General features: G+C 40.5%; 1 protein-coding gene across 4 annotated transcripts; it reads right to left on the reverse strand.

Annotated features, from left to right (window-relative positions):
* Positions 1-313: 313 nt before the first annotated feature.
* NOX1 (NADPH oxidase 1) lies at positions 314-25,738 on the reverse strand. 4 transcript variants are annotated; one of them, XM_077989175.1, is made up of 13 exons: positions 25,478-25,738; positions 22,109-22,204; positions 16,824-16,934; positions 16,495-16,579; positions 16,008-16,159; positions 15,731-15,912; positions 15,517-15,649; positions 8,760-8,852; positions 7,717-7,952; positions 7,338-7,500; positions 6,848-6,994; positions 6,169-6,293; positions 314-1,066 (listed from the first exon to the last, which is right to left on the reverse strand). In XM_077989175.1, the coding sequence occupies exons 1-13, from the start codon at positions 25,520-25,522 to the stop codon at positions 940-942; spliced, it is 1,695 nt and encodes a 564-aa protein (XP_077845301.1). In that variant the 5' UTR covers positions 25,523-25,738; the 3' UTR covers positions 314-939. The 4 variants fall into 4 exon arrangements, with proteins under 4 accessions (XP_077845301.1, XP_077845302.1, XP_077845303.1 ...); XM_077989176.1 differs by lacking the exon at positions 16,824-16,934; XM_077989177.1 differs by lacking the exon at positions 6,848-6,994.
* Between the last annotated feature and the right edge of the window lie 1,096 nt (positions 25,739-26,834).

Below are 26,834 nucleotides of genomic sequence, written 5' to 3' on the forward strand. Positions count from 1 at the left end.
TGTCATTAGCTGAATTATTCCTTAGCGATATAGGTAGGAGTCCACAAAAATCTATGAAAATTATAAATTGTTATTTTTTAAACTAGACATTAATAAACTCCTTTAATAAAAATAGTGATAAAGAGCTCCTCTTGACTAAATAAGTCATCCTAACATGGAGTTCAGGTTTTCACAATCGCTTTTAACAGAATAATACAAGACGACAATATAGCTGACTTGCAATTGTAATACAATTTCAATTACAATTAGCATACTTTCTAGATTTTCTTTCCCAAATGGAGAGCCCAAAAAGAAGTAACAAAAGACTCATTCATCAAGCAAAGAAGAAAATCCTTTATTTTTTGACAAGCAAAAATAACAATAAATTGCTGTTCACACTGGATAAGACCATATCAAAAGTAACAGTAAAAATGTACACTGTTGGTGTTATATGGGGATGGGGTTCTCAGTAATTTTGTTTATTATTTATGTTTATTGTTATGTTTGTCATTAATTATTCAATAAATTTTTATTTAAAAAGTCAACCTACTTAGAAATCTTCTGTGGGGATGGGAGGGACAAAAGATTACAAACCAAAATTCAGGAGATGGTAACACCAGAATTGATAAAATCACCTGGGGTTATTTGTATAACTCAACCACCAAACCTCTGCTATCAAGCCTTGCTACAGTCATGGCTGTCCAGAAAGGTTTACAGTTATTTTTCCAAGAAAGGATCCATGGGTTTAAGAACTTCAGAACTTTAAGAACTTCAGAAGTTCTTTAGTTGCTGAAGCTCAAGTAACGAAGTTGAATGCAATCAAAAAAAGAATACCAGGGAGTCAAGGCTTGAGAGGTACATTCTTACCCCAAAGTAACTGCTCAAACCTACCAGACCAAGTAAATTACTGAAGATACAAAGGAGAAACAAAATGCAGATTGCCGTCCTTATTTCTATAACTCAAAAATTTTCTTTGTTGAAGTAGAATTGAACTTTTCTAGGATCCAGACTGGAATATCGGTGACAGCATTTGCGCAGGCTCTTTGCCAAAGTCTGAGGGCCACATAAGAAAACTCCCACTACAGACCTGTAGGAACAGAACAATAGTACGGGCTAGAATGCAACAATGATAGAATGGAGAAACTGCCTCTGTTAGGCCTCTACTACTTCCAAGAACCTTGAATAAAAATTTGGTTGTTAACTCCCACGTTCTTCATGGTAGTTTTTTAACCTTTTCTGCGCACAAACCCCAAATATGCTCTCAGCCCTTAACACTTTCAGCACTCAGCCTTCCCTGTTTTGAGAACACAGATGAGAGACATAGGACAGTGCAGTGGCTAAGTGCCAGACTGTGCAGCCAGTCTGTCTGCGTTGTCTGGGCTCACATCTCAGCTCTGACATTTATCCCACCTGTGGGACTTTGGGCACATTTCTTTTTTTCTTTTTTCTTTCTTTCTTTTTTTTTTTTTTTTTGAGACGGAGTCTTGCTCGGTCGCCCAGGCTGGAGTGCAGTGGCACGATCTCGGCTCACTGCAACCTCCGCCTCCCGGGTTCAAGCAATTTTCTGCCTCAGCCTCCTGAGTAGCTGGGACTAATTTTTGTATATTTAGTAGAGATGGGGTTTCACCATGTTGGCCAGACTGGTCTCAAACTCCTGACCTCGAGTGATCCACCTGCCTCAGCCTCCCTAAGTGCTGGGATTACAGGCGTGAGTCACAATGCCCGAGAAGGGCAAATTTCTTAACCTGTCTCTTTCAGCTTTCCCACCTGTAAAATGGGGATAAAAATAGTACTCACCACATAGGGTTGTTTTAAGGATTAAATAAGAACATGTAAAGAAATTAGAAAAATGCCTGCCACATAGCAAGTACATATGTATTAGCTCCCATTAAACCCATCCACTGTGAGCTTATCCCCACCTCAAAATTTCTCCTACTGGAGAGGTGGTGTTCTTTCTTGCCAAGGCTAATCTTTCCAACTGTGCTCTGGGTCTCACCTTCTTCCTTCTTTCATACCCTTCTCTCCCCCTCTTTTTTAAAAATCTAATCATGGTATAGTTTCTATACCACAATATTCGCCCCTTTGAAGTGTGCAATTTGTGCTTTTTCGCATAGCCACAAAGTTATGCAACCATCACCGCTATCTAATTCCAGAACATTTCCATCATCCCCAAAAGAAACCCTATCCACATTAGCAGTCCTTATTTCCTCCCAACTACCCTGTCCTACTCAAGACGATCACTTACCTACTTTCTGTCTCTGTTGGGTATGCCTATCCTGAACGTTTCACATAAGTGAAGTCATACAATACATGGCCTTTGGTGTCTGGTGTTTTTCAGCATGATGTTTTCAAGATTTGTCCATGTTGTAGCATGTATCAGTACCTTGTTGTTGTTTTTTTATAGCTAAATAATATTCCAGTATGTGAATATACCACATCTGCTTCATCCATTCATCTATTGATGGACACTTGGCTTGTTTTCACTTTGGGGCTATTATGAGTAATGCTGCTGTGTACATCATGTACACGTTTTTGTGTAGACATATATTTTCATTTCTCTTGGGTGTATAACAAGGAGTGGGATTGCTGGGTCATATGGAAACTATGTGATTTTTTTTTTTTTTTTGAGACACAGTGTCGCACTGTCACCTGGGCTGGAGTACAATGGTGTGATCTGGGGTCACTGCAACCTCCGCCTCCCGGGTTCAAGCAATTCTCCTGCCTCAGCCTCCCGAGTAGTTGGGATTACAGGTGCCCACCACCATGCCCGGCTAATTTTTTTCACCTTTTTTTTTTTTGAGACGTAGTCTCGCTGTCACCCAGGCTGGAGTGCAGTGGCACAATCTCAGCTCACTGCAAGCTCCACCTCCTGAGTTCACGCCATTCTCCTGCCTCAGCCTCCTGAGTAGCTGGGACTACAGGCGCCCGCCACTGCACCCGGCTAATTTTTTTTTTTTTGTATGTTTAGTAGAGATGGAGTGTCACCATGTTAGCCAGGATGGTCTTGATCTCCTGACCTCGTGATCCACCCGCCTTGGCCTCCCAAAGTGCTGGGATTACAGGCATGAGCCACTGCGCCCGGCCTAATTTTTTGTATTTTTAGTAGAGACAGGGTTTCACTATGTTGGCCAGGCTGGTCTCAAACTCCTGACCTCGTGATCCACCCGCCTTGGCCTCCCAAAGTGCTGGGATTACAGGCATGAGCCACCGTGCCCGGCCTAATTTTTTGTATTTTTAGTAGAGACGGGGTTTCACTATGTTGGCCAGGCTGGTCTCGAACTCCTGACCTCGTGATCCACCCGCCTTGGCCTCCCAAAGTGCTGGGATTACAGGCATGAGCCATCGTGCCCGGCCTAATTTTTTGTATTTTTAGTAGAGACGGGGTTTCACTATGTTGGCCAGGCTGGTCTCGAACTCCTGACCTCGTGATCCACCCGCCTTGGCCTCCCAAAGTGCTGGGATTACAGGCATGAGCCACCGTGCCCGGCCTAATTTTTTGTATTTTTAGTAGAGACGGGGTTTCACTATGTTGGCCAGGCTGGTCTCGAACTCCTGACCTTGTGATCCACCCGCCTTGGCCTCCCAAAGTGCTGGGATTACAGGCATGAGCCACCGTGCCTGGCCTAATTTTTTGTATTTTTAGTAGAGATGGGGTTTCACTATGTTGGCCAGGCTGGTCTCGAACTCCTGACCTCATGATCCACCCGCCTTGGCCTCCCAAAGTGCTGGGATTACAGGAGTGAGCCACCGTGCCCGGCCGGAAACTGTGTTTAACACTTTGAGGAACAGTCAAAGAGTTTTCCCCAAGTGTGGTACCATTTCACATTCCCACAAGCAATGTAGTAGGATTGCAACTTCTCCACTTCCTTGCTAACACTATTGTCCATCTTTTATTATGGCCCTCTTAGTCCTCTCCCCTCTTTCATGTATTTATTTTATTCTATGTAATGGTCCCTGTTCTGTCTATAAATATGCTTAAGCTAAATAAACATTTCCTGACCCTGCTACTCTTCCAACACTATTGACCACGCTTCTCTAATATTTGCTCCCTTGGGTTCTGTGACACCGCTTCTCTGTGTACTCCTATTTCTTCCTTGGTTTGTCTTTTTCCCTTCCCATATAACCTAGGCAGCATTCCTTGGTACTCTGTCCCTTGCTAGTCTCTCTCTCTCCCTCTCTCTCTTTCTCTCTCTCCTGACAACCTCATACTCTCTCAAAACTTCAGTTACATTCAACAGGATAATTAGCATCTCTTATGCTTATATGCTGCTTTACAGTTTACAAAGCATTTTTTTCATATATTGTCTCACTTAATTGTCACAACAACCCTGCAAGTGAGTAGAGCAGGCATTCACTAATATGACCCTTGTCTTACAGATGAGGAATCAAGATCAGAGGGTTCAGAAGTTCAAGGTGTCATAACTAGACAGTGTCAGAACCGGAATGAAGGCCGGGCACGGTGGCTCACTCCTGTAATCCCAGCACTTTGGGAGGCCAAGGTGGGTGAATCACCTGAGGTCAGGAGTTTGAGACCAGCCTGGCCAACATGGCGAAACCCTGTCTCTACTAAAAATACAAAAAAATTAACTGGGTGTGGTGGCAGGCGCCCGCCTGTAATCCCAGCTACTCGGGAGGCCAAGGCAGGAGAACAGCTTGAACCCAGGAGGCAGAGGTTGCAGTAAGCCGAGATCGCACCATTGCACTCCAGCCTGGGTGACAAAGCAAGACTGTGTCTCAAAAAAAAAAAAAAAAAAAGAGAACCAGCATGAGGACCCAGGATCATCTGAATCCAAGTCACTAAGTGCTCCAGCCACTGCCTTCCTGAAGCCTTTCTTAATCACCTCATGCCATGTGGCCATAGACTTTTCTTCCCTCTAGCGTCCATGCACCTGTTTCACGGAGTGCATTATTCTGCTTTGAGGTGATTGTGTGCATCTCTTATTCAAATGTATTCTCCTTGAGGGCAAGAACCATATCCTATTTCTCTTTCAACCTCCAAAGCTTCTAGAATGGTGAAAGCTGAGCTTATAAAAAGTAACCAAGGCTGGGCTCGGTGGAACATGCCTGTAATCTCAGCACTTTTGGAGGCTGAGGCAGGTGGATCACCTGAGGTCAGGAGTTCGATACCAGCCTGACCAACATGGTGAAACCCCATCTCAGCTAAAAATACAAAAAAATTAGCTGGGCATGGTGGTGGGCACCTGTAATCCCAGCTACTCAGGAGGCTGAGGCAGGAGAATCGCTTGAACCTGGGAGGCGGAGATTGCAGTGACCAGAGATCATGCCACTGCACTCCAGTCTGGGCGACAAAAGCGAAACTCCATCTCAAAAAAAAAAAAAAGGTAATCAAGAATATTTGTAGCATTGAATTGATCATCACCTGCCTACTTGTTCAGGGAATCTCAGCTTCATATCCTTCCCATTGGCATGGCTGATTTCATAGCACCAGGGTTTTTTGTGCTCTAACATGTCTCAAAACCCTCCAGAAAGATTGAGCTCAGGTGGCCAGTAAACTAGATAATACCTTTGTTACTTTAAGTAGAGATTATTGAGTCCCCTCCCCCAAAAAATGCATTTGAATTGCTCCAGTTCTCTAGTTTGTTTGGTAGGATAGATCAGAACTGATTCCAGTTGCCTCACTGTTTGAATGGAGTTTGCTAGGGCAAAAAAACCTCTTTTCATCAATTTCAAGATCATGACCCTATTTTTCTAAAACCCCAGATGAAATTTCCTCAATCTTCACCAAGAATCTAAGAATGGCACAAAAGGTTTCTGCCCCAGAGATCTTTTCTTAAGAGTGTTCAACATGCTGTAATACCTTTCCTAAATCCTAACTCCGCAAACTCATCTTTTTTTTTTTTTCTTTTGAGACGGAGTTTCTCTCTTGTTGCCCAGGCTGAAGTGCAATGGCGCAGTCTCAGCTCACTGCAACCTCTGCCTCCCAGGTTCAAGTGATTCTCCTTGCCTCAGTCTCCCAAGTAGCTGGGGTTACAGGCATGCGCCACCTCACCCAGCTAATTTTTGTATTTTTAGTAGAGATGGGGTTTTGCCAAGTTGGCCAGATTGGTCTCGAACTCCTGACCTCAGGTGATCCACCTGCCTCGGCTTCTCAATGTGCTGAGATTCCAGGCAGTAAGTCACCGCACATGGCCCCCACAAACTCATCTTACTGGAGGAAAATATACTTACTTGGGGTGGGAGGTAGCTATTGTAGAAAACTCATTGTCCCACATTGGTCTCCCAAAGGAGGTTTTCTGTTTCAGACCTGTCAGGATGTCAGTGGCCTTGTCAAAGTTTAATGCTGCATGACCAACCTGGATTCAGAGGAATAAAAAGTTAGAAAAACCAAGTCCTAGGCTGGGCGTCGTGGCTCACACCTGTAATCCCAGTACTTTGGGAGGCCAAGGTGGGTGGATCACCTGAGGTCAGGAGTTCAAGACTAGCCTGACCAACGTGGTGAAACCCCGTCTCTACTAAAAATACAAAATTAGCTGGGCGTGGTGGTGCATGCCTGTAATCCCAGTTACTCGGGAAGCTAAGGCAGGAGAATTGCTTAAACCCAGGAGGCAGAGATTGCGGTGAGCTGACATTGCGCCATTGCACTCCAGCCTGGGTGACAAGAGCAAAACTCCGTCTCAAAAAAAAAAAAAAAAAAAAAAAAGAAAGAAAGAAAAGAAAAGAAAAGAAAGAAAAGAAAAACCAAGTCCTGATAGCTGCCTCTTCCTTCTTTCCACCACTTTTAAACTTGTGTGTGAGTGTGAGGGCAGGTAGGAAATCATAAGAAATAACTTCTAATCCATATGCACTATCCTTTGTCTGACATTCGTCTTATGTTTACTAGGTGAATTAGTGTGTTATTTGGACTCACAATGTTGCTGTCCCATCCAGTGAGAAAGAGACGGTAGTTTAGAAAACCCACTTTGCCTAATTCCTCCATTTCCTTTTCCAGGGAAGTCAACAGGTCGTTGAACCAGGAAAAGGCACCTGTCTCCCTGCAGATCCAGTAGAAATAGATCTGAAATCAGCAAAAGAGATCATAGCCTTATTAGGTGACCTTAAAAGTCACATTTACAGAGCCGCAAACTTTAGGCAGCAGGAATGTTCAGAGTTCTGACAATTTTCCTTAGGAAAGAGCCTTCCAACATCTTTGGTCAGGGTTATCTTAAACTCCAAATAGAAAAGAAGACGCTGTTCTTATGATAAATCTGTTGAAGTGGATGTCCTGGCCAAGAGAAGTGGTCACTTATTCTCATAACCCCAGGGATAGCTTGCTCTTATCAATTGTAAAGAACTTAACCCAAGAATGCAATAGACTTGTCAGACCCAGGTCAGATAAAAAGTGATATACGGGATTATACCTTTTTTGTTTTGAGGTTGTGGTCTGCACCCTGGAATTTGTACCAGATGGATTTCAAGATAGAAGCAAAGGGGGTGACCCCAATTCCTGCTCCAACCAGCACAGCCACTTCATACTGGAAAACATCCTCACTGGCTGTGCCAAAGGGACCATCCACTTCAATCCTGGCAGAAGACAGAAGATAACGGGCAACTGAAGACTCCCCTCCACCTCTAACCTCAAACATCCTCCCAGAAATATAGTTGTTCCCATGGTTGACTTCTGTGTATTTATTTTAATCCTATTCTATTGTACCAAACTTAAGGTTCAAGGAAGAATTGCTTTCTCTTTTCTGCCAGTCTGCATTCTGGTCTGGGACTCTTCTGGTCTCAAGGACCTACCTGGGAATTGGTGAATACTGTTGTTCAAAAGCCCTTATGAGATTTTCTGTCCAGTCCCCTGCTGCTCGGATATGAATGGAGAAGAAATCTTCCTCTGGAGCAGAGGTCAAAGTAAAAGGATGCCATTCCAGGGGAGAGATTGAGGGGCAATTAACAAAGATATACTGCCCCACTTCCATGCTGAAGCCACGCTTGTTCATCTGCAATTCCAAAACTTTGGATGGGTGCATAACGACCTAGTGAATGAAGCACATAGACCAAAGAAGGCAAACTCTAATGGCAACAAGGACAGGCAGATAAAGCGAATGAGTGAAGCTAGAGGGCTGGTGACAGTGGTGAACTACAAACACAGATCCTCTCTAAAGAGGGCAGCAGCTACTTAGCTCCAGACAGTGGTTGCAATATGGAACCATGACAATGTTATCAGGTTTTCTGATTCTTCAAGAGAAGCAAGAAATAGCTTTGAAAAAAAATCAAACAAAAGCTTCCATCCAGATTTTTAAATGCTAGCAACCAATTCAACTTTATAAACAAACATTGTGTGCACCAAACAATCATCCTGATGATTTCGGCGAAGCCCCTCTTTCCCAGTTCTGTCCAGTACTGTATGCCAAACCCAATTTTGTTTTGTTTTTGTTTTTTGAGACAGAGCCTTTCTCTGTCACCCAGGCTGGAGTGCAATGGCGTGACTTCGACTCGACTCACTGCAACTGCCGCCTCCCAGGTTCAAGCGATTCTCCCACCTCAGCCTCCCAAGTAGCCAGAATTACAAGTGGGCACCACCACGCCCAGCTAATTTTTTTTTTTTTTTTTTTTTAATTTTTAGTAGAGACGGGGTTTCGCCATGTTGGCCAGGTTGGTTTCGAACTCCTGACCTCAACAGATCTGCCCTCCTCGGCCTCCCAAAGTGCTGGGATTACCACCCACGGTGCCCGGCCTCCAAGTTCCTCTTTATTCCTTTCAGGGTGACAACATAAAAATTTAGTTCTATAGTCTGATAGAAGAGAACTCATCACAGCAAGAGGAAAGTGCATATTCTTTACCTTGGTAATCACAACTTTCTGCTGGGAGCGATAAAACCGGAGGATCCTTTCACAGATATAAAGAATGACCGGTGCAAGGATCCACTTCCAAGACTGCACAGAGACAGGGTTAAGAATGAGATTACACATTAATTTCTTGTTTAGGACTTATTTGTGTAGCAGTTCATCCTTCATTCTTTACTGAGTTCTCCAATGTGTATCATTTTTAAGGTACTAATTTCACCAAATCTGGAAGACGGAAATAGAAAAAATAAAAGACAACGGTGTCGTTTGCTAATCTGTTATTCATAAAACAGACCAATTCCTGGAAATTTACAAGTCTGACCAAGAAGCAAGAGAAAAGCACAGAAATGGGACACATGGTAAACATCCTTATTCTTAGATTATATGTAAAATTTAATTTTAAGGCCTGGCACAGTGGCTCATCCTGGTACTTTAGGAGGCTGAGGCGGGCAGACTGCCTGATCTCAGGAGTTGGAGACCCAGCCTGAGCAACATAGCGAAACCCTGTCTCTACTAAAAATACAAAAAATTAGCTGGGCGTGGTGATGCATGCTTGTAATTCCAGCTACATGGGATGCTGAGGCATAAGAATCTCTTGAACCCGGGAGGCAGCAGAGGTTGCAGTGAGCTGAGATCACGCCACTGCACTCCAGCCTGGGCAACAGAGCAAGACACTGTCTCCAAAAATAAAAAAATAAAATAAAATAAGATTTAATTTTAAGAATCTAAGATTATCTTCGAGGACAGCTTGTACAATCTAAAAAACCAACAGAGAAAGTAGATGTGAAATAGAAGCAGATGATTAAAAACAAAATAAACACAAGAAAGGGAAAGTATGTGGCTGATGCTATTGGCTCATAAAACTCAGTACTTATCCATCACCTCCTTTCTCAAGTGCTTAAACATTTAACGTAGTCACTTTTTTTTTTTATTTTTATTTTTTACCTTGTCTACATTTTTTTTAAAGTCAGCTTTTCGGCCAGGCGTGGTGGTTCACACCTGTAATCCCAGTACTTTGGGAAGCTGAGGCGAGTGGATCACTTGAGGTCAGGAGTTCAAGACAAGCCTGGCCAACACGGTGAAATCCCATCTCTACTAAAAATACAAAAATTAGCTGAGTGTGGTGGTGGGCACCTGTAGTCCCAGCCATTTGGGAGACTGAGGAAGGAGAATCACTTGAATCCAGGAGGTTGCAGTGAGCCCAGGTCGCGCCACTGCATTCCAGCCTGGGCGAGAGAGCGAGACTCCATCTCAAAATAAAATAAATAAATAAATAAATAAACAAACAAATAAATAAATAAAGCAGCCTTTCTATCCCTGAGATCTTTGCAAAGCAGCAGTTTGTTTCTACCTGTACAGGAACTACTAAAAATGTACTTCCTAGCAATACTAAATTATGTCCTTTCTTGCACAGTTGCTCAAGTGTTATACATTGGGACTGTGTGAAGTGAGGTTTCTTAAGCTGGTGCAAGTAAATAACTTCCTTGAGTATCTCTAGGGAAGGAAGAGGCAGAGATGGGATAAGTCAAACAGAGTGAACATTATGCAATTCAGTGCCATTTCTTATTTGAAAAAATTCCCTAGCTGAATTTGAGGAAAAATATATTTAAGAAATGGGTAATAACAATGTGAAAAAAATATTGGCCTCAGAAATAGTCAGAGTAATAAATATTAAAACAAGATACCGTTTTAGTCTCTCAAATTGAAAAACAACTTTAAGTAATAATGCCCAGCATTAACTGGGATTCAGGGAAATGGGAGTGTTCATGTGGGCATGCAAATTGAACATGCATTTCACATGGCTGAAAATGCAAATTGGCAACATCTTCCCAGAGAGCATTTGAGCAGCACATCTCAATAGCCTCAAAAGTGTTCTTTCTCTTTTACCCTGGAACTTCACTTCCAGGAAATGGAGATAAATAATTAAGGTGTGAAAAAGTATTATACATGAGTAAAGTAATGGCCACAATGTTTACTTTAAAAATGATTAAAATGGTATATATACCATACACATATTTCTTCAAAAAAGTACTTTAAGACCACATGGGAAGTTTTTTTCTAATACTGAAATGGGGGAACATGTTTCTAAATAAAATAAACCATCCCGAAGCCATAAAAGAAGAGCGTGAAATGGTGTGTCGTTGTGGTTTGGATCTGCATTTCTCTAATGATTGGTGACGTGGAGCATTTTTTCATATGCTTGTTGGCTGCATGTGTGTCTTCTTTGAAAAGTGTTTCTTTATGTCCTTTGCCCACTTTTTTTTTTTTTTTTTGAGACTTTGTCCACTTTGTTATGGGATAATTTATTCTTTGTTGTTGTTGTTGTTAATTTGTTTAGGTTCCTTATAGATGCTAGATATTAGACCTTTGTCAGATGTGTAGTTCGCAAATATTTTCTCACATTCTCTAGGTTGTTTGTTTACTCTCTTGATAGTTGCTTTTGCTGTGCAGAAGCTCTTTAGTTTAATTAGATCCCATTTGTCAATTTTCATTTTTGTTGCATTTGCTTTTGGTATCTTCATCATGAAATCTTTGCCGGGGCCTATGTCCTGAATGGTATTAGGTTGTCTTCCAGGGTGGTTGTCTTCCAGGGTTTTTATAGTTGGGGGTTTTACATTTAAGTCTTTAATCCATTTTGAGTTGGTTTTTGTATACGGTGTAAAGAAGGAGTCCAGTTTCAATCTTCTTCATATGGCTAACCAGTTATCCCAGCACTACCTATTGAACAGGGAGTCCTTTCCCCGTTGCTTATTTTTGTTGAGTTTGTTAAAGATCAGATGGTCATGGGTATGCAACATTATTTCTGTTCCATTGGTCTGTTTGTCTATTTTTATACCAGTACCATGCTGTTTCGGTTACTGTAGCCTTGTAGTATAGTTTGAAGTTGGGTAACATGATGCCTCCAGCTTTGTTCTTTTTGCTTAGGATTGCCTTGGCTATTTGGGCTCTTTTTTGGTTCCATATGAATTTTGAAATAGTTTTTTTCTAATTCTGTGAAGAATGTCATTGGTAGTTTGGTAGGAATAGTGTTGAATCTGTAAATTGATGTGGGCAGTAGGGCCATTTTAATGATATTGATTTTTCCTATCCATTAGTATGGAATGTTTTTCCATTTGTTTGTGTCATCTCTAATTTCTTTGAGCAGTGTTTTGTAACTCTCATTGGAGAGATCTTTCACCTCCCTGGTTGGCTGTATCCCTAGGTATTTTATTCTTTTTGTGGCTATTGTGGATGGGATTGCATTCTTGATTTGACTCTCAGCTTGGGTGTCAGGGTATAGCAATGCCATTCATTTTTGTATATTGCTTTTGTATCCTGAAACTTTGCTGAAGATGTTTATCAGATCTAGGAGCTTTTGGACATAGACTATGGGGTTTTCTAGGTATAGAATCATATTGTCTGGAAACAGGGATAGTTTGACTTTTTGTCTTCCTATTTGAATGCCTTTTATTTCTTTCTCCTGCCTGATTGCTCTGGCCAGGACTTCCAGCACTATGTTAAATAGGAGTGGTAAGAGAGTGCATCCTTGTCTTGTTCCAGCTTTCAATGGGAATGCCTCCAGCTTTTGCCCATTCAGTATGATATTGGCTGTGGGTTTGTCATAAACGGCTCTTATTATTTTGAAATATGTTCCTGCAATGCCTAGTTTGCTGAGAGTTTTTCATATGAAGGAATGTTGAATTTTGTTGAAAGCCTTTTGTGTATCTACTGAGATGATCATATGGTTTTTGTCTTTAGTTCTCTTTATGTGATGAATCACATTTATTGGTTTGCATATGTTGAACCAATCTTGCATCCCAGGGATAAAGCCTACTTGATCGTGGTGGATTAGCTTTTTGATGTGCTGCTGGATTCAGTTTGCCAGTATTTTGTTGAGGATTTTTTCATCGATGATCATCAAGGATATTGACCTGAAGTTTTCTTTTTTCATTGTATCTCTGCCACATTTTGGTATCGGGATGATGCTGGCCTCACAGAGTGAGTTAGGAAGGAGACCCTCTTCAATTTTTTTGCAATAGTTTCAGTAGGAATGGTACCAGATCTTATTTATACATCTGGAAGAATTTGGCTGTGAATCTGTCTGGTCCTGGGCTTTTTTTGGTTGTAGGTTTTTTATTACTGATTCAGTTTTGGAACTCAATATTGGTCTGCTCAGGGATTAAATTTCTTCATGGTCTGGTCTTGGGAGGTTGTATTATGTGTCCAGGAATTTATCCATTTCTTCTAGGTTTTTAAACCATTTCTTCTAGGTTTTTTTTTTTGTTTTTTTTTTTTTTTTAGTTTATATGCATAGAGATGTTCATAGTAGTCTCTGAGGGTTTTTTTTTTTTTAATTTCTGTGGGGTCAGTCGTAATGTCCTCTTTGTCATTTCTGATTGTGGTTTTTGGATCTTCTCTCTTTTTTCTTTATTAGTGTAGCTAGTGGTCCATTCTTTATTTGTGTAGCTAGCACTCCATCTGTCTTATTACAAAATTAGTTTCTAAATAGGTAATACATGTATATGGTACAAAATCTGAAAGTACAACAGGATATACAATAAAAAGCAAATCCTCCTTCCCCTCCAGATCCCCAGAGGTAATGTTATTATTTTGTGAATTCTTCTGGAGAACAGGCATTTAAATGATCTTTTCAATGCAAATGATAGGAGACTATATACACTGCCATGCCTTTTACATTTAACATCTTAGAGACTGGTCCCTATTAGTGTCTATGGTGCTCTCTCTTTCGTTTTACTGGTTGCAGACTATTCCACTGCATGAAAGTTCCAAAATGTAACTAGTTCCCCATCGAGGCACACTTGTTTCCAATCTTCTTTTCTATTTAACAATGCTGTAATGAATAACTTAATGCATGTAATTTAACACATATTTAAGTATATTGGTGGAATAAATTGGAAGTCGAGTTTTAAAGCTTAATTGCTACTGCCAAATCACTCTCTACAAGCAGTTGTATAGGTTTACACTCTCACCAGCAATGCATAAGAGCATTTCTCCATATTCTTGCCAACACCATACATTAGCAGGTTTTTTATCTTTGCTAATCTATCAGGTTAACAGATTCTTGTGGTTTTATTTGGCATTTTTTCAATTATGAATAACATTAAGCATCATTTCATATATTTAAGATAAAAATATATCTCCATTTCTGAGATCATTCTGTTCATATCTTCTTTATCTCTTTTTATCATGTTATTAGGCTTTTTCTTATTGATTTCTAGGAGTTACTGATATATTAGAAAATTAGTCCATGGCCTGTGAGTTGTAAATACTTTTCCTACTTGGTAATTTTTTGTCTATCTTTATTTACAATGGGAATTTTTGTTTGTTTGTTTGTTTGTTTGTTTTGACACAGGATCTCACTGTCACCCAGGCTGGAGTGCAGTGGCATGATTACAGCTCACTGCAGCCTCAACCTCCCAGGCTCAAGTAATCCTTTCACCTCACCCTCCACGCCACCATGCCCAATTAATTTTTGCATTTTTTTGTAGAGATGGGGTTTAGCCATGTTGCCCAGCTGGTCTCAAACTCCTGGGCTCAAGCAATCCACCCACCTCAGCCTCCCAAATTGCTGGGATTACAGGTGTGAGCCACTGTGCCTGGCCCGATGGGGATTTCTTTTGCCATGCAAAAATATTTCTTCTTTTATGGCTTCAGGATGGTTTATTTTATTTAGAAACATGTTCCCCCATTTCAATATTAGAAAAAACTTCCCATGTGGTCTTAAAGTACTTTTATGGGTTTTTTTACATGTAAATTTTTGCTTCATGTATCCTCGATTCATATTTTAGTGCAAGGTGTGAAATGAAAATATACCTTTTTTCCCAGATGATGATCTTCTTGTACTAAAAATTGTTAATTTATCCTTTTCCTGCTGAATTAAAATGCCAACTTTATAAGGCTTTTTGTTTTATATATTTTTCGTGTTCTAGATGAGAACTAAGCTATTGCTCTTAATCCTGAATCTGATTTAAAGACCTTAATCATTCTCAGAGTACTTTGAGGCACCACAAATCAACCTTCCCCTTCCATTTACTCCTCAATATAACCTATTTTTTGAGAAAGCAAAGGTAAATCATAATATCTGCAAGAATTACCCTGGGGCACACCTTGAGTTCCCTAGAACACAGTTTCATGATCGCCCAGTATCTAACAAAAATTTCCAAGCATAGTCTTAGAACACCAAAGAAAGCCCACTTCAAGAATGCTTTATTTCCCTCCAGAATTTGACTGGAATATCACAGCTGAGCTTTGGGGCAGTATAGTGGTCAAGAGTTCAAACCTTTGGAATCCAAAAGGCCTGGGCTTGTATTCAAGCTCCACTACTTACTTACTGTAAGAGCTTGTCAGTTTACTTAATCTCTTGGATTCCTGTCCTTTTGTTTCAAAATTTAGACAAAAAAGAAGTACATATCTCATAGGTTATCGCTATATATAAATGAAATAATCCATATTATGCAGCAAGGCTGGCAGATGATAAACACAATTAATAATGTGGGCTATCATTATTACCTTTGCAGAGGGTCTCACAACATGCAAGAACTATTAGTTTTTTCTCTTCAAGATCCCCTTGTAATTGCCTGTTGCCAGTGATATTGGAAGTTTCTTAAAGGTAGGAACCCCATGGATATCCTTCATAAGACCCAGCACAGGACTGAGCTAATAATAATGATGATAATAACAATAAGAGTAATAATAAGAATAATAACAGTAACAGCTCCAAACAAGAGTCTGTCCTTGCCCATAGGGCTCTTACCTCAGGGGGCTGCCCTTCAAACTCAGGGCGCCTACAGCGGCAGTCATGATTATTCCACATCTCAAAATACTCTGCACACTTGTGAGGATGACCCTCATTTATGCTCTCCTCTGTTTGACCCCGGACAATTCCACTGAAATAGACAAAGAAGGATGGTTTGGGACAAAGAATTATGCAAGGTCAGGGGCTGAGAATGAGGGTTTGAGGATCTTACCCAATGCCGTGAATCCCTAAGCCAAGGATATAGAAGATAAAAAGGTGGTGAGTATACCAGAAGACCTCAAAATAACTCCTCCGGATGAACTCAGTAGCTGAAGTTACCATGAGAATCAAGGCTATTGTCATGATCACTCCAGTGAGACCAGCAATGCTGGTGAATGTCACATACTCCACTGTCTGTGAAAGGAGAAATATCAGCCTGACACAATGTCCACCTGTGCACTTCCTGCTCATGACCTGATCTCAGATGCTTTGCTAGAAAGTCAGCTCACCATGTTTCGGAACTGGATGGGATTTAGCCAAGAACCCCCCTTTGTCTCATCATGAGATAGGCTGGAGAGAATGGAGACAAGTGAGCCATCTGTGGCCTGTCGGCTTCTGCTATAGCGGTCAAAGTTAAACAGGTGTGCAATGATGTGAATAGCTAAATGGAAAGATGAAAAGAAATGTTAAGAGGCATCTCAGCAACATCACGGTGGGTGTGCTCCATGAGACTAGAAGAATCCTACATTATAGTGCTTAGCAGAATGCTGAGTGCATAGAAGGTGCCCAGTAAACCCTTGATTGCAGAGATCTTTTTTATACTTACTCTGTTCCCAAAGGAATAGAACTTAAGCTCATGGAAATAGGCCAAGAACAGTGCCTGACAAATAGTGCCCAGTGCTCGATAAATATTTTTTGAATATGCATATGGATGGATGAATGAAGCAAGATTCTGAATGCCCTGGAGTCTGCAGATTCATGGATTGCCTGCATTACCTGTATGTAGGCAGATCATATAGGCCACCAGCTTGTGGAAGGTAAGGTTGTGATCCAATTGCTTTCTCAGTGTGCGACTGCAAAACTACAAATGTAAAGTGATCATGGTCAGATGTATCCAGCCAGCTTTATTAAATTCACTAACCCATAACCAATATGTCTTCTTGCACATAGCATGCCAATACTCACCCACCCTTACCCACCCCCTTAGCTACCAAAGGAGACTTCTGCCTTCCATTCCTAGGAGCATGGTGTTGGGCTGTCCTACTGAGGAGTCTGGGGTCTCCTTCTTTAATGTGAAAGTTGACTTAGGAGTGGCTGGGACTCACTGAGCAGGTGCCCCTCAGGAAGGACAGCAGACTGCGGCACACAGGAAGCAGGATCAGCATGCTGTTAAAATTCAAGCAGAGAGCAGACGCTCGGGCACAGGCCAATGTTGACTAGAGCAGAGGAGAAAAAGAGACCATTAGCTGCTTCATTTCACCATCTAGCATGTGAGCCACTGACCCAGCCCACTCGTCTGAGGCCTGCAAATGAACGGGGCTACAGCTGCCTCCCCTCTCTCTCAGTAGCTAACACCATCAGGCCAGGCTCTGTTTGCAGAATACATAAAATATACTGAATTTAATATTGAATTGAGATATTCTCATGACAGTAGTTTGGAAATGTTTGACTACATTTACTAACATGAAAGAAAATAGGATTTAATGATTACATGTTAGCAAAACATTCTATGGATGTAACATTTTACTTAATACTCTTAATTATAATTTTGTTATTTGCCACTTGTAAAAACGTCCTAAGGATCATACACACACACACACACACACACACACACACACACACACACACACATATATATATGTGTGACAAGGTCTGGCTCTATTGCCCAGGCTGGAGTGCAGTGGTGAGATCTCAGCTCACTGCATCCTCTGCCTCCTGGGATCAAGCCATCCTCCCACCTCAGCCTCCCGAGTACCTGGGACTACAGGTATGCACCACCGCACCCAGCTAATTTTTGTATTTTTGGTAGAGACGGGGTTTCGCCATGTTGCCCAGGCTGGTCTGGAACTCCTGAGCTCAAGAGATCTGCCTGCTTTGGCCTCCCAAAGTGCTGGGATTACAGACGTGAGCCACCATGCCTGGCCAAGGATTATATATACCTTTATTTGCATTTTAAATAAAGCTCATACTTAGAGGTATAATTACAGATGGTATTTTATTCTTTTCTGTATTTTCTAATATTGCAGTTATAAGCACATAATAGTTATATAATAAAAACCCCTAAAATTTTAAGCAATTCTATTAAAATGTCTTTTAAAATTGAACAAAGTTAGTCAAGACTAGCAAACCTCTTAGAGTAAAATTTTTAAACAGGTAGATATTTGAGAAGGGAGAACTTCAGAGGAGCAAAATTTTAAGCTGATTTTCTTGGGTGGCCAGGCAGCATAAATCAAGAACAACCTGATCCAGCAGTAGAAGCTGCTAGCAAAGGAGACAAGAAATCAATGCTTCAAAGAAGTATTTAGCCCAGAAAAACAGGCCTTACTAGGTATAAGCTGGACAGAATATGCTTAACTCCATGGCAGCTAAAGCTGACTTCTCTCCTCAACTCTGTACAACTGGTCTCTGAGTCTACTTCATGAACTTGGGACTGCTATAGAGTGTGACAATGTTGTCATAGCAGAGGAGCTGACAGCAGCAGCCAGGCAATTTTTTTGCATTTCAGCTGACTGGCCAGCCTTATATTGTGTGCATGTCAAAGACTTTCTAAAAGGAAGGGTATGGGTTAAGGTTAACAATTTCTTGGCCTTTTTCTAATTATCTATGAAGCACAAAATTGATTTTTCCTTACATCGTAAACCCAGGAACATGTGATATCAGTTTAATACACCAGGACAAGACCTGTCTAGTATCCATAATGGCTAAGAATGTCAGGCAGTGTGGTGAACAAAAGCTGCCCTACTGTTTTCCATTTCTGGCTTTTCCACATGACCTGTGTTTTCTCCCTCTGCTGAGTCACGCTCCGACTGTTTTCGGTACAGACAGCCTGTTCCATTTCTGAGTAAATTTCCTCTGCTCATCTCAGAGATCCTGCATTTCCACACTGGTTCCCACTACTTGCTTATTTGAATCACAGAGATTTCTTAAAGCTAAAATTGGCAAGTGAATTGAAAATATAGGACTATAATTTCACAGTTCCATATTCTGTGGTGGCTATCTGTATAGGATGAATTCTTTTTAGAGAAAACATTTTTTCCTCATTGCAGCACATTTAAATATGCCAATGTATGTTCATTTCTCTAGATCCCCACTCACTGGTGTTATAATTGAACTCCTGCTGCCATTAATGCATCATTGACTATGGATTTAAACTTCTTCCTCTGCTGCTTATCTGCTCTACTTCATAGTGAATCAAACTGCTCTCTATATTTTCCCAAGGAGAGCATGAGTTGAAAAAATAACCTGTGAAATGTTTAAATAAATTATGGTATACCAATGTAATTAATTGTTATTCTCTTAAAAGGCTGAGAGCTCTATGCAGTGATGCAGTGATGGTAAATATTTTAATGACTAGCTTTTTGGGGAGAGGGGGATTCCTGATTTCTAGCATTTGCCAATTTTGATGATGTAAATACTCCTACCATGGCGGATTTCAAGACACTAACTTGATGTCATTGAACACCACTGAATGTAGAGTTGGGAAGAGATGCACACAACTGGCATTGCAACCTGATATGAGCTGGTTTCAGCACACCACTGGTTAGGCACTCACATGGAAAGATATCTGAGGCTGGGTGCAGTGGCTTATGCCTGTAATTCTAGCACTTTGGGAGACCAAGGCTGGTGGATCACTTGAGGTCAGGAGTTTGAGACCAGCCTGGCCAACATGGTGAAACCCCATCTCTACTAAAAATACAAAAAATTAGCCAGGCATGGTGGCGCGTACATGTAATCCCAGCTACTCGGGAGGCTGAGGCAGGAAAATTGCTTGATCCCAGGAGGTGGCGTCACTGCACTCCAGGCTGGGCGAAAGAGTGAGACTCCGTCTCAAAAAAAAAAAAAAAAAAAAAAAAAAAGATATATGTGAGATATATTAACATAAGCAATTTCCAGCCAATATCTACAAAGTGATCCCTTTTTCGGTTAAAACAAAAAAACTGTGTGTCCTATTGTATGTGTTTACCCAAACTCATAGAACCGTACACCAAAAAACAGCAAATTTGACTATATGAAAATGAAAACGTGAATAAACAATAGTACCCACCTCAAAAACAAATCCTATGTGTCTGATACATTTGTGAGCTTATGTCAGTGTGTGTGCATGTCTGTTTGTGTGTGTGTTTGTGTGTGTGTATCTCCGGGGAGTGGGGTGGGAGGGAGATTTTCACATTTTACTTATACCCTTCTATTAGGTTGGTGCAAAAGTAATTGCTGTTTTTGCAAACAGTTTTAATAGCAAAAATCACAATAACTTTTGCACCAACCTAATATATGGTTTGATCTCATTGCAAGCAGCATTATTGATAATTAATTTTTTAAAATAGGGCCTTAAAAATGAAATGTCCTACGGAGTAGAATAATGGACATTGGAGACTACAAAAGGTGGGAGGGTGGGAGGGGAGTGAGGGTTGAAAAATGACCCACTGGGTACAATGTTCACTATTCAGGTGATAGGTAACTAAAAATCCAGACTTCATCACTATGCAATATATGCATGTAAGAAACCTGCACTTGTGGCTGGGCAAGGTGGCTCACACCTGTAATACCCGGCCTTTGGGATGCCAAGGTGGGAATTTTACTTGAGCCCAGGAGTTTTGAGACTAGCCTGAGCAACACAGGGAGACCCCATGTCTACAAAAAAAAATTTTTTTAATTAGCCAGGCTTGGTGGTGCACATCTGTGGTCCCAGGAGGCTGAGGTGGGAAGATAGCTGAAGCCTGGGAGAGTCGAGGCTGCAGTAAGCCATGATCATGCCACTGCATGCCAGCCTGGGTAACAGAGAAAGACCCTGTCTCAAAATAAAGAGAATGAAAACAAAGAAGGAAAGAAGGAAGGATGGAAGGAAGGAAGGAAAGAAGGAAGGAAGGGAGGGAAAGAAAGAAAGAAAGAAAGAAAGAAAGAAAGAAAGAAAGAAAGAAAGAAAGAAAGAAAGAAAGAAAGAAAGAAAGAGAAAGAAGGAAAGAAAGAGAAAGAAGGAAGGAAAGAAGGAAGGAAGAAAAGAAAGAAAGAAAGAGAGAGAGAAAGAAAAGGAAGGAAGAAGAAAGAAAGGAAGGAAGAGAAAAAAGAAAGAAGGAAAGAAAGAGACCTGCAGTTATACCCCCTACATATATAAACAATTTTTAAATAATTTTTAAAAAACAAAATGTCCATGGGACATCAGCATAATTTATTTTTCTGCTGCTGACATTTTGGTCATGCAGTGATCAAGCTGTTAATAACTAGTCACATTTATTGCATCATTCTCTTAGTAAAAAGCTATTTTTAAAGCAAATTAATACCTCCTTTGGAGTTATTTTCTAAAGAAGGATCAAGGATGAACATTTAAAATGGAAAACAGCAGGGTGAAATAAACCATGAACAGAACATTCAAATTAGTTGTGATCTCAACATGGATTCTTTGATTATGGAGAGAGAAAAAAGCATTTTTTAAAAGGACAAGCTGTCTTTAAACATGTACATTGGGAGGATACTGAAAGCTACTAAGAAAAAAAAAAGACACTGTCAAGATGAAAGTGATTTTAAAATCCTCTGTTATTGCATAATAGACTAGAGGTAGCAGTCAAATATGATCTTCTAACCAGGCAGTGTCCGGGTTCATCAGCCTGTGAGAGAACCATCCTCAACTCCACGCTTCCTCCTGGTCACCTCCACACCCATGTGCCCTACCCACTCCCTCCCTCTTCTGTTTTTGATCTGCCGCTTCCTCAAGCTTCTCTGTTGTGTAACCTTGACCTGAGCCCTCCTTTCTGCTGGCCTTGAATTCTGTAGCACCCATGAGACTCCCCTAAGTATCCCTCTTATTTGATAGAGAGGTATGTTTCCATGACAGCAGTGTTTTCAAGTTGTGTTTGTTTTTTCTTTTTTACTTTCCTTTTTTTTTAAAAAAAAACCAAACACTTCCTTAAAATTGTAAGCAGGTGTTCATAGATAGATATAGGCTGCTTTGGTTGAAACAGGGGCAGGAGCAGGAGCACTGCCCAGTTAGCCTTCCCCTCATACCCTGTAGGAACACCCGAGTTTCTGGAAACCAGTTTGAAAACCACTGCCTAATAGTTTTCTTTATGGCATGTTTCCTTTATTGGGTCTGGGTAGTGTGCCCTAGATGGGGTTATCAGATTTATTAAATAAAAATACAGGATGCTAAGCTAAATTTTAACTTCAGATTTTTAAAAATAAATATTTTCATATACCTGTGTTCCATACAATATTTGGAGCATACTTATATCAAAAAATAATTTGTCATTTATCTGAAACTCAAAGTCAGTTGGGCATTCTGTACTTTTTCTGGCAACCCTAGCCGTAGAGGATATCAGGGCATTGGGTCACAAAGAAGCCAGAATCAGAGATAAGGAAAAAAATAGGATTCCTCCATCACAACCGTGATACTCACCCCAAGGATTTTTCTTGTGTAGTAGTATCTGTCGGCCGTCTCATATTTCAGGAAGGCATCCACAAACAGGAAAACATTCAGCCCCAACCAAACAGCCTAGAGGAAGAAAAAAAAAACATGCAAGGGATAAAGTGAAATTTGAGTATGGGAAGGAGTAAATAAAGGATAGGGATAGGAAGAGTGTCGCCATTTTGGCTATTTTGTGTTTACCTGTTTTCATCTTAAATGAGTACAATCCTGCCAGTATCTAACTGGCTTTCACAGTGAGTCAGCACTTTGAGACATGCATTAGACCAGAGCATGGTCAGCAAACTGAGGTCCATGGCCCATGACCTGTTTTGCCACAGCCTGCAAGCTCAGAATGGTTTTTTATATTTTATATTTTCAAATTTGCTAATGGTTGAGAAAATCAAAAGAAGAATATTTTGTGGCATGTGAAAGTTATATAAAATTCAGATTTCAGTGACCATAAATAAAGTGGTATTGAAACTTAGCCACTGCTACTCATTTCTGTATTGTTTATGGCTGTTTTTGTGATACAATGACGGAGTAGAGTAGTTGGGACAGAGACCATATGGCTTGCAAAGCCTAAAATATGTACTATCTAGCTTTTTACAGAAACATTTGCCAATTCTTGGACTACAGCATTCAAACTGTTGCACCTAAAAGATGGCAATAAGTGAATAAATGGATATCTGAAGAAACAAAGAACAAATTTAGCATCTATAACAATACCTATCTGAAAAGAACTAAACCATTCCAGATGGGCCTGCCTTTTTAATTACACCCTGACATACATTTTCCTGTTTTCAGATTGTGAGTCTTTTTTCAAATTAATCTATTTTTCCTTTGGACTCATTTGAGCTCTTAAGACTGCTTTTGCTTGTCCCAAGTTCTGTCTCTGCACTGGCTAAACGTGAAATTTGGAACTCACTGCCCATTGCCTTGAGGACCAACCAACTGGTCTCTAGCTCAAGTGTGAAGGTGATTTGACAGTCTGTAATTCGACAGGTCTCCAGGGCGCTAGTATATATCCCTTGACCCAGTGTGAGTCAGAACCATCTCAGCACAACAGGCAAAGGACCTTTAGCCTAGGACATGGCCTATTCAGAATCCCTAGATCTAGACCACTCACACACCTTTAGTACTATAATATAGTGATTTAAAGTGTGATATTGGAGTCAAGTTGTAGCATCACCAATTAATAGCTCTGTAATCTCAGACAGACATGTGATTTAACTTTTCTAAACCTCAATTTCTTCACCTGTAAAATGAGGATAATAACAGGACCTACTTTATAGTAGTGCTATGAGGCTAACGTCAGATGATGCGTGTAAAGTGATTAATGCAATGCTTGGGGCTTAGTAAGAGATCAATAAGTGCTAGCTACAGAGTTGTGTCACCACCGAACCTCCTTTACCAATCAATTTCTTCCTGCCTCCTTTGCTCAGATACCCTTTTCCAGAGCTGAGTGTCTTCCAGAGAAACGTCTTTGAAAGAAGAGAAAGTCAACAGTCACAGATGCCTCCAGAATTTGGAAGACAGAGGAGAGAAGTTTATTTAGAGGGAGCAGAAATATTTCTGGATCACAAAGAGACACAGGGGCAAATAACTCTGTGTCAGCCCATCATCAATTGTAGGCAAGGCAAATGATGAAATACAGTGATAGCTAGGAGTAATGAATTCCATTCCCCATCTTAGCTGTCATTTCCTCCACTATGAATGACAAAGTAGGTAAACTACAAGACCTGGGAGGAAGGAGGAATAAAACTATTTTTAAGTAATTTATTTTTTATTTAAAAATCAGTGCATAGGAGTATATATCAGAGATAATGAGAAGTCTAAGCTTGCCAGCTGGTTTGGTGGGGGATGGAAATTCAAAGCTAGAGAGTTAAATGTGAGTCACCATCATAGCTGGTAACCTCTCCTAGCAAAAAATAAGAGGGGAAAAATGCAGGTAAATGTGGATTTTAGAGCTAGAAACACCCTTATATTTCTATCTAATCTAGTCACTTTATTAATTCCCTGCTCCCCTCCCCTGCCCAGTCCCCCCCACATACACATACAGGACCTGAAGTCTAGAGAGGATAAATAATTTGATCAAGGTCACCCAGTTAGTAGCAGAATTCAAAGTACTTGTCAGGTTCTCTTTCTCCTAAACTAGTGTTTTTTCCATTATTGTGCAAAAGAACTCAATATAAGGCATTGAGCATTTAAAATATGTCATGGGATAACCTGACAAAATAAGCACTTTTGTTAAATGTAAAACAAACAACCCTCCAGGAAAACTCACATATTTTTCCCTGGAGCACCTGGTGGGGGAGCGAGGGGGTGGACAGGAGAAAAAAGAAGCATCACATCTTCTCTTTTCTCCTGTTTCGCCTGTGGGACCCAAAAGCAAAATAGGAGAAAAGAGAAAGAGTAATGAATGAAGATCTAGGAAAGTGAGAAAGGACACAGGGAGCCCCAGGCTCACTTGTGGCTCAGAAATGGAAGAATGAGAGTAGAGAGAGGTGTTTGAGTGTTAGGAGAAAGGGATTGTGCATACATAGGGTGGTAAAGGGGTTCTGGCCTGAACGTCACTGGGGAGCTGGGTTCGAGTGATGCCTCTTCAGTCAATTCATTGTGTGACATCTAGGTCTTATTTTCCTTTGTACAATCAATAAGTTGGTTTACATCTGCACTATGCAATGCCACAGCCACTACCCACATGGGGCTGCTGAGCACTTGAAATGTGGCTAGTCTTCGCTGAGATGTGCTGTGGTATACATATCAGATTTGAAAGACTCAGTAAAAATAAAAATATGTAAATTATCTTATTAATATGTTCAATATTGAATACATACTGAAAGGATCTGTTGATATGTTGGGTTAAATGAGTTATATTGTTAAATATTAACTTCACCTGTTTATTTTTACATTTTCAGTGCAGGTATTAGAAAATTTAGGAAATACATTATGTGGTTTGCTATATTTCTAGTGGGTAGTGCTGGGCCAGATGATCTCTAAGATCACTTTCATCTCAAACATTCAGCGACTTTTTGAAATCTTGACGGGACCAGTATAGGAAAGATAGAGAGAAATCAGCACTCATGGTAGTAGTTAGAAGTGAGATGGAAGAGAAAGGGAGATGACAGAAAATGAAAACAGATTGAAATTCCAAATACTTGTGATTTGACAACATGAACAATTGCATGCTATTTGCCTCTGTCCTCTCATCTGACCCAGAGTTGTATTTTTTAACTAACTGGTCCTGAGGAACCCAATAATTGGCATGGAATCTTTCCCTTTCAAATTATTTTACAAATATTAACAAACATGATTTCTCCTTAATTCTTCCTGATTAATAGGAAGTCAAACATCACTTACCAGAAACAAAACTGAAAACCAGTGGTTAACCACCCAGTTTCCCATTGTCAAGAAACTGGAGCCCCTCTAGGCAGCAGGGAAGATTCAGCAATCCGGATTCTGGAGAGGTCCTTCAGGAATGGGACATTTATCCAGCTCAGGGTCTGTGAGTCTTCAAGATGTGAAAAACGCACACCTACCCCAAGAGTCCCCGGGAATGAATAAGTTTATTCTGCCTCCCTTCTCTGGATGAAACTGTGCTATCAGCTTAGATAGACCAGCCCTACCTATGAGAACCACAGGGGTTTTCCCTGTGGGGTTTTTACCCCTTCAGGAAATAGCAGTATTCTTGGATGAAATATTCTCTCTCATCACCTTATCAACATAACCTAATGTGAAGCATTGCCTTCCTAGATAAAAGATTTGCTAAAGTTTCTCATAAAAAAGATAATTAGTCTGGGTCCATAAACAGATTACTTCAGGAGAAGTAGGGAGGGAAGCGTGTGTGGTAAGGAAGCTGTTTCAAGGTGGACTTTTCAAAGTGTTGCCACGTCTGCCGGCTGCCATTTGGATTTCAGCCTGGCTGGCTCAGAAACTTTAGTATACCAGTTGCCCTGGAGGATGACCCATGCTTGACATATATGATGATGGCTTTGGGGAGAGCTTGACTGGCTGGAAGGACAAGTGAAAAGAAGGGCCAAATAGAATAAGAGAAAATTTAACAAGTATAAATGTACTCTTTGGTTCAAAATAAACAAGGGCAGAGCACTCAAAAGAATGGAGATGATTGCCTTCGAGTATGATAGATTAACTAGAGTTGTATGTTCAGCTCTGGGCAGATTAACTAGAGTTGTATGTTCAGCTCTGGGCACTGATTTTTTTCCTTTTCTAAAATGGTAAAATATATACAGAAGAGTGTATACAACATATATATGTAACTTAAAGAATAATTTTAAGGAACAAATATCTATCTGTTCACTACTCAGATTAAAGAAAATAGACTATTTTTCTCCGGTATCTTAAAGCTCTTTGTGTTTCTCTCCCCGATCACATCTATCTTCTTCCCCTCCTCTACCCCACCAGATGTAATTACTATCCTGAAATTTGGGGTAATCATTCTGTTATTTTTCTTTATATTTTTACTAACTATAGTTGCATCCCTAAACAATATATTGTTTAGTTTTTCCTGTTTTTGAACTTTTTGTAAATGAAACCTGGCAGTGTGTATGTATGCTTCTGTGGTTTGCTTCTTTCAACATTGGGTTTTTGAGATTCATACATGTACATGTAATTACAGTTCATTTACACTGCTATCTAATATGCCATTGCATGAATGAATATACATTAATGTATTCATTCATCCCACTACTGATAGATA

Source organism: Macaca mulatta, chromosome X, assembly GCF_049350105.2.
Source record: "Macaca mulatta isolate MMU2019108-1 chromosome X, T2T-MMU8v2.0, whole genome shotgun sequence".
Lineage (NCBI taxonomy): Eukaryota > Metazoa > Chordata > Mammalia > Primates > Cercopithecidae > Macaca > Macaca mulatta.

Bases quoted from the DNA above. Each gene is read 5' to 3' on its own strand.
- NOX1 (XM_077989175.1), bottom strand. From the start codon at position 25,522: ATGGGAAACTGGGTGGTTAACCACTGGTTTTCAGTTTTGTTTCTG. The intron at 16,160-16,494 runs GTAATGCAGGCA...CTTTCCATTTAG, and splicing joins TATGATCTGCCTACATACAG to CTATTCACATCATTGCACAC. The intron at 7,501-7,716 runs GTAGGTCCTTGA...GTCTTCTGCCAG, and splicing joins CAGTATTCACCAATTCCCAG to GATTGAAGTGGATGGTCCCT.